Here is a 7,323-nt window from a genome sequence, read left to right as displayed (position 1 = left end):
ACCAGAGCAGAAGCAGCAGGACAAATGCTGACCAACAAGTCACTGAACGAATGTTGAAACCTTAAGTGAAAAATTACACTCAAGTAAAGGAAAGAAGGCTATTTCTCCCTGAACAAGTAGCCTGGTTCTCACCATCCTGAATTCTCAGAGGGAGAAAGAAACAGAGGAACAGGGATGCCCGGTGGAATCAGCTGCCTGAATGAACAACTGTAACTCACTAGATCCTGTGACATAAGCTTCCAATAAGAGAAAACATCATCACTGAATCTCCTTCTTCCAGCTCAGAAACTCTGCGCAGAACAAGTCTTCAACAGTTTAAGTAAAACGATTGAATAATAAAACCATACTTGGCAACACAGATAATATTTATCTACTAAAAGCAAAATAATTGCAGTTGGAAATTCCTCTACCAACTTGCACAAACTTACATATTTGCTCTCAGTATCTGAGCACTGCTGACACTTTGGACATCTGGGGACATGTGTCAGGAGAAGAGGAGGTCACCACTGAAAACTAGGGTTCTTCACACAAAGAGTGCCAGGGAGAGAATGGAGGTTTAGGAAGATGATTTATTTGCCCAACAAATAAACAAGCCCTCTACAGAAAGGAGATTTTTGAGTCCACAGGATGTGGTGAGCGTGTTCTCAGGGAGGGACTCCAGCAGGTGAGGAAGGGACTCTGTCTCCAGAGGACAGGCTGTGGCTCCATGTGATCTCTCCCTTATGAGTGAAGTGCTGCTGGAGAAATAACAATTATCCTGGCTTTAGAACTTCCACACCCATGTTCTCTGAGAAGAACCAGGATTCTGGAGTGAGTATTGGCCCAGTCTGTGGAGGACGACAGGTCTCCAAGAAGAAAATGGTGGAAAGAAATGATGATATCTGTAACAATCCTAACCTTGTGGTTCCCTGAAGCACAATCATATGGACCTGAAGGAAGGTGTTCTAGAAGGAAGAGAAACATGGGAGGAGTTCACGGACTCATAATAATCAGCCTCTTCTCTAAATCAAACACTAAAGAAAACTCATCATTTGTTTCAAAGAACTTAATTGCCAGAGTGATCTGGTAAATCCCTAAATAAATACAAAAACCAGAGAGCTAAGGGAGCCTGTCTTCCTATGTAAAGTAAGAGGAAAAATGGAGCCTGATATCAGGGCTACAGATGTGTTCATGGACAAGAAGAGAGCAACATTTAGGCATGACAGACAAAGAGCAATAATGTATGTAATTACAAATGCCCATCAACTCTGACTTAAGACAAAGACCTTTCTCATTTGATTGATAAATATCTGTTTGGATAGGTATATTTGAAGTTATTAGGAAGTAGGTAAAATCAATAGCTTAGATTGATGACATTTTCTTCAATCATACTGTGAATACATAAATGAAAATCAAAAAAGGAAGTAAAAGTGCAGAGAAATGACTAGAAAATGAAAATTACCATGTTCCCTTTTTAATGGCCTAGCTTCAAAAGCATGGTATCAGAGAACCTACCTCAAGGTTCCACCAGACGCCGACTCCGCCAGCCCAGCAGCAGCCTCATCTTCCCCATGGCCTTCGTGCTCTCTCTACTGACGGCCCTGGTGCTGGTCAGCTACAACTCTGGAGGATCCCTGGGCTGTGACCTGTCTCAGAACCATGTGCTGGTTGCCAGGAAGACCCTCAGTCTCCTGGGCCAAATGAGGAGACTCTCCCCTCGCTTCTGTCTACAGGACAGAAAAAACTTCGCTTTCCCCCAGGAGATGGTGGAGGGAGGCCAGCTGCAGGAGGCCCAGGCCATCTCTGTGCTCCACGAGATGCTCCAGCAGAGCTTCAACCTCTTCCACACAGAGCGCTCCTCTGCTGCCTGGGACACCACCCTCCTGGAGCAGCTCCGCACTGGACTCCATCAGCAGCTGGACGACCTGGATGCCTGCCTGGGGCAGGTGACGGGAGAGGAAGACTCTGCCCTGGGAAGGACAGGCCCCACACTGGCCGTGAAGAGGTACTTCCAGGGCATCCATGTCTACCTGCAAGAGAAGGAATACAGCGACTGTGCCTGGGAAATCGTCAGACTGGAAATCATGAGATCCTTGTCTTCATCAACCAGCTTGCAAGAAAAGTTAAGAGTGATGGATGGAGACCAGAACTCACCTTGACAGGACTCTCACTGACTAAGATGCCACATCATCTTTGCACAGTCATCTGTGGTTATTTCAGAAGACTCTGATTTCTGCTTTAGCCACGAAATTTATTGAATTACTTCAGCCAATACTTTGTCAGTAGTAAAGAATATATATACATTTTTTTGGCTGCAGGTGCATCAGTCCCAAAGTGAAGACTGCCCTGATGTTATTGTCTGCTTATTTATTTTGTTATATTTATTCTTTTATCTCCTCATATTTTTCATATAAAATATTTTTGTTTACATAGTTTTAAAATTTAGCAAATATATTCACATTTTTATTTCATTAAATCTGTAATTTGTTTTATTTATTAAATATTATCAAGGTGAACTTCTTGAATTTTTTACTGTTTTTTTGTTTAGTTGCTAAGTAAAGTCTGACTCTTTTGTGACCCCATAGACTATAGCCCACCAGGCTCCTCTGTCCATGGGATTTTCCAGGCAGGACTACTGGAGTATGTTGCTATTTCCTTCACCAAGGGATCTTCCCCAACCAAGGACGGAATCTGGAATCTGCATTTCAGGCAGATTCTGAACTGTCTGAGCCACTAGGGAAGACTCTTGGTTGAAAGAAATGAGAGAAAAAGGGATTTTGTAAACTGAAATTATTTATTTATGATAGTTACTGGGTCATAGGTTAGTCAAATACAGCATTCATGCAATGAAGTGAGATAAGCTAGGAAGCAGTTTTGAAAACATTACTGATGATTTTGTTTACAGTGAAGCCAAGAACTTAAAGTTTTGTTTGGTCATAAAGAAAATATCTTAACTTGATATTTAAGACTTAAATTTTAAGTTATTTATAATAACTTATAAATTATAAGAATTTGCCTGCAATGCAGGGGTCCCCAGTTCGATGACTGGGTCAGGAAGATCCCTTGGAGAAGGAATAGGCTACTCACTCCAGTATTCTTGGTCTTCCTTATGGCTAATCTGGTAAAGAATCTGCCTGCAATGTGGGAGACCTGGGTTGGGGAGATCTCCTGGAGAAGGGAATGCCTACCCACTCCAGTATTCTGGCCTGGAGAATTCCATGGACTGTATAAATCCATGGGGTCACAAAGAGTCAGACATGACTGAACGACTTTCACTATAAAATTTGAAATATTTTTTAACCAATTAATATTTCAAGAGAAATTAACCACTTATATTAATATTAAATGAAATAATTTTCCCTTTAAGTCTCAGTCTTGTCCCCAAGTCTTCCCACTGGAGGGTCCCAATATCTAGTAGATTCCTGTCCAGACTTCAGCTGGCTTTCCCTTTTCCCTGAATCCCTGAAAGAATTAGTCTTTCTCCCCAGAAACAATCCTGAATTTGAAAACACTTCACAACATGGTCTGATTTCCAGCCATCAGTCGCAGCATAAAAGGGCACCGGGATAAACCTCTCTGGTCAAAATCTCCTCCTAGGAAGGGGAGGGTGGACATGGGGGCAGGTGCAGAAATCTAAGGATCTCCGCGAAGTAGTGGCAAAGCTCCCCTAGGCAGTGGGACCCAAAAGGAAGTTTCCTGACTGCTCCCGCGGCCACACGCGCTCCTGGGCTATGGCGGCGCCTCGCCGGAGTCAAGGCTCTTGTCGACCGGACTCCTCAGTTCTCCCCTGGATCCTGCGCGGGAGTTCGCGGCGCTGGACCTGGAAGCACGTCCGGTCCATTACTGAGAGTTCAGGTGCTCATCCCGGCCGCTGGGGCGCAGCGAAGGGAGCTTGGAGGACTTAGCTTAGTGCCAGACCTGAGCTGTTTCACTGAGACCCAGGTGAAGTGCTGCATTTCTGAAACTCTGGTCTCCCTGCTGATGGCAGTGGGGATGCTCTGCTCCATCCCTGACGTTTCACCGGTTAGCATGCGTCGGCTTCTCTTCTTCCAGTCACTTCCCACATTCATGTAATTTGGTAGCATTAAGTATTTTTAACCTAAATCCACAAGAGCCCTGTCAGCTTGGTGTTTTCTACAGTTGTTCTCATTGTTTAGCTGCTAAGTCTCATTCGACTCTTTGTGACCCCATGGAAGCCTGCCAAGCTTCTCTGTATGGGATCTCCCAGACAATACTGGGGTGGGTTGCCATTTCCTCCTCCAGCGGATCTTCCCAATCCAGGGATCTAACACACCTCTCCTGCATGGACACGTGGATTCTTTTATCCACTGAAAGATTCTTTCCCACCAGGGAAGCCTGCTTTCTACAGAGACTCACTGAAATGTTTGTAATCCAATCTCTTATAGTGGCTATAATTCTCAAGGGTCTTCTATCATACATCTCAAATTTATGGTGACGGTTAATTGAGCAACCTTTATGAATCATCCTGGACAGTTAAATATGATTACCTTATAATTATTAGAATTATTAATTTTGCCCATCACATTTAGACTCTTTGATAATTATCATTATCAAAATGATAATTTCATTTTGCTTATTACAGAAAATAATCAGGATAATTTGTAAATTGCTCAATTCATCTAGAAATTTGGAGGTAGATGATAAACTAATGAAAATATAGAGTACTGTAACAGCAAGGTATGGAAAACAAAGGCAAAACGTGTGTTAGTGAAATAGGAAAATAAGCAATGGTTCAATACATACAATTTGCACAGGTGTTTATGGCATGGATAGGGCAGTGGAGTTTGGAATTTGACATAATGGTTTTGAAACCTGGACTTTTCTTATTAGATTGTTTTATTCAAATAAAGTCTTAGCAGGTGGCTCCTGGAAATGAGAATATTTACAACTCAGATTCAACTATGTTGGAAGGATTAAGTGTCCTTTTTAAGGGTTAAGGAATTTGTAGTTGCAGTTAACGTCATTTTTTAAGATTGAAAGTCTGTGGAATTTGTTTGGCAAGTTCTTGGTAATCATGTTCACAATAGCATTGTAACATTAAATTAGTAATCAATTCAGGATGAATGAGCCATAATAAGGGATGAGAGCATCAAGGAATGTGTTATCCTCAAATAAATATCAAGAATGAAATATATTCCAATGGATCTGCAATAAACCCAATGCCTTGGTATCTTCTTGTTGCCATGTTACAGGTTGAATGTGTGTGTGTTCCCAAAATTCATATATTGAAATCTACCCCCACCATGTGATCATATCAGGAGGTGGGATATTAGAGAAATCATTAGGGTTAGAGGAGGTTATGAGGGGAGATTCCTCATGCACAGGATTACTGCCTTCATGAGGCTCACAAGACACTTTGCTTCCTCTCTGCTCTCCACCATGTGAGGACATAGAGAGACGCTGGCAGTCTGCAGCCCAGAAGAGGGTTCTCACCAGAACTCCACGCTGCTGACACCCTGATCTCACACTTGCAGCCCGAGGACTGTGACAAATAAACTTCTGTCACCCGTGAGCCACCCAGTCTCTGGGACCTTGTCAGAGCAGCCTGAACTAGGGCATGGCAGTCCTAGTTGAGGTTGTATGTAAATATCTCATGTTCAAAGCATACATGACAAAGAAGAAATTGTCATATGTAATTATTCTCAATCCCCTTCTTCAGAAAGAAAATGATAATCTGCACTCACAAGTAAAAACCATAGAGTCTGAATCAAAGAGAGGAATGACGGCCCATCTAAAGGTCTTCTAAAGGTCATTAAGAATACTGATGAAAGAAAGGAAACAGCAAGAAAAATGAGGCAATAGGGAAGAATGCTCTGCCTTCTGGTTCTTACCAAGGGATAATGGGAAAATATACCTAAAATAATTTTTATTTTAATATATTTTGCAAAACAATTGGATATTTTAAAAATCATGTAACAGTTTAGCCAATTGTTCCCTATCCATGGCTTGATCCAAATATTTGCATCAACCATTCCTTTAATCAGTAACCTGTCAGAGAGGGGGCAGTGAAATTAACCAACTTGCTTAACTTCATGTTTTGGTGAAAGTCAGTAAATTTCAGTATCTTGAGAATTAAAATATTTCCCCTTTAATTCCTGAGTTTTCCTGCCAACTTGTTCAAGAAGAAATCTGTTGGTTTCATGTTCTAAATTATTTTTTTCTTGTTATCCATGAATAGGACAGGAAATATTTTTTTTTAATTTATTCTGCACAAGGATAAATATTCTTAAGGCAGGAAATCACAGCTCCCCGGTCCTTGGCCCTGGTGGCGGCCGTGCTCTGACTCACCCCAGGACATCCTGGACATCTTCCAGAGGTCCCATCACCACCACCAAGCTCCCCTGTCTCTGAACTGTTGCTGGATGGTGCCAGAAGGGACCCGAATCTGTAAAATTGACCCCAACTCGCTGACTCCCCACCTGAAGCCCCTCAGTAAATTGAATCCTTCCTGGAAAATAAAGCACATAACTCTAGGGAAGGCTTAGAAAATGCAAGGTTCCGAGCTCCCAACCAGAGAACACTGTCGCTGGTAGGGCTACAAGGCTCCCTCTTCAGCACTCAGCACTGTGAAAACAAAAAGTTTTTCCCCCAAAAGTAAATCAGTATCAAAAGAGTCACTGAGGTTGCTGTGCCCTGACGGTCTGCAGAGCCCAGAACTGCAAACTCTCCAAAGTGGGCATCCCAAAGGAACCCGAGAAAAAGAGTTCTTTGGTCCTCCTACAGCTGCCTAGAGAAGTGCACTTTCCAGGGATCAAGGGAATGATATTTTATTGCTATTTTTGAGTTGCTAAATCCTGTGTTCAATCCTGTCTGACTCTTCACGACCCCATGGACAGCAGCACGCCAGGATTCCCTGTCCTTCACTATCTCCTGGAGTTTGCTCAAATTCATATCCACTGAGTTGGTAATGCCATCCAACCATTTCCTCTGTCACCCCCTTCTCCTCCTGCCCTTAATCTTCCCCAACATCAGGATCTTTTCCAGTGAGTTGGCTCTGTAGATCAGATAGCCAAAGTGCAGGGCTTCCCTGGTAGCTCAGATGATAAAGAATGTACGTGCAACTGTGGGAGACTTGGGTTTGATCCCTGGGTCAGGAAGATCGCCAGAAAAGGGAATGGCAACCTACTCCAATATTCTTGCCTAGAGAATTCCATGGACAGAAGAGCAACTGGCCGGCTACAGTCCATGGGGTCACAAAGATAGACACTACTGAGCAACTAACGTTTACTTACTTATTGGGGCTTCAGCTTCATTATTAATCCTTCCAATGATATTCAGGGTTGATTTCTTGACTGGTTTGATCTTCTTAACGTCCAAGGGACT

The 7,323-nt window shown here is 42.7% G+C and overlaps 1 protein-coding gene across 1 annotated transcript; it reads left to right on the top strand.

The window, feature by feature from the left end:
- Window positions 1–1,527: 1,527 nt before the first annotated feature.
- LOC136148400 (interferon omega-1-like) lies at window positions 1,528–2,138 on the top strand. The gene has a single exon (XM_065907928.1). It carries the CDS (start codon window positions 1,551–1,553, stop codon window positions 2,136–2,138), a length of 588 nt encoding a protein of 195 aa, XP_065764000.1. The 5' UTR covers window positions 1,528–1,550.
- Window positions 2,139–7,323: the final 5,185 nt, after the last annotated feature.

The sequence above is a fragment of the Muntiacus reevesi genome, chromosome 17 (assembly GCF_963930625.1).
Source record: "Muntiacus reevesi chromosome 17, mMunRee1.1, whole genome shotgun sequence".
Classification (NCBI taxonomy): Eukaryota; Metazoa; Chordata; class Mammalia; order Artiodactyla; family Cervidae; genus Muntiacus; species Muntiacus reevesi.
This window is presented reverse-complemented; position numbering and strand designations above follow the sequence as displayed.

Excerpts from the sequence above, each read along its gene's own strand:
- LOC136148400 (XM_065907928.1), top strand. The coding sequence starts at position 1,551 with ATGGCCTTCGTGCTCTCTCTACTGACGGCCCTGGTGCTGGTCAGCTAC.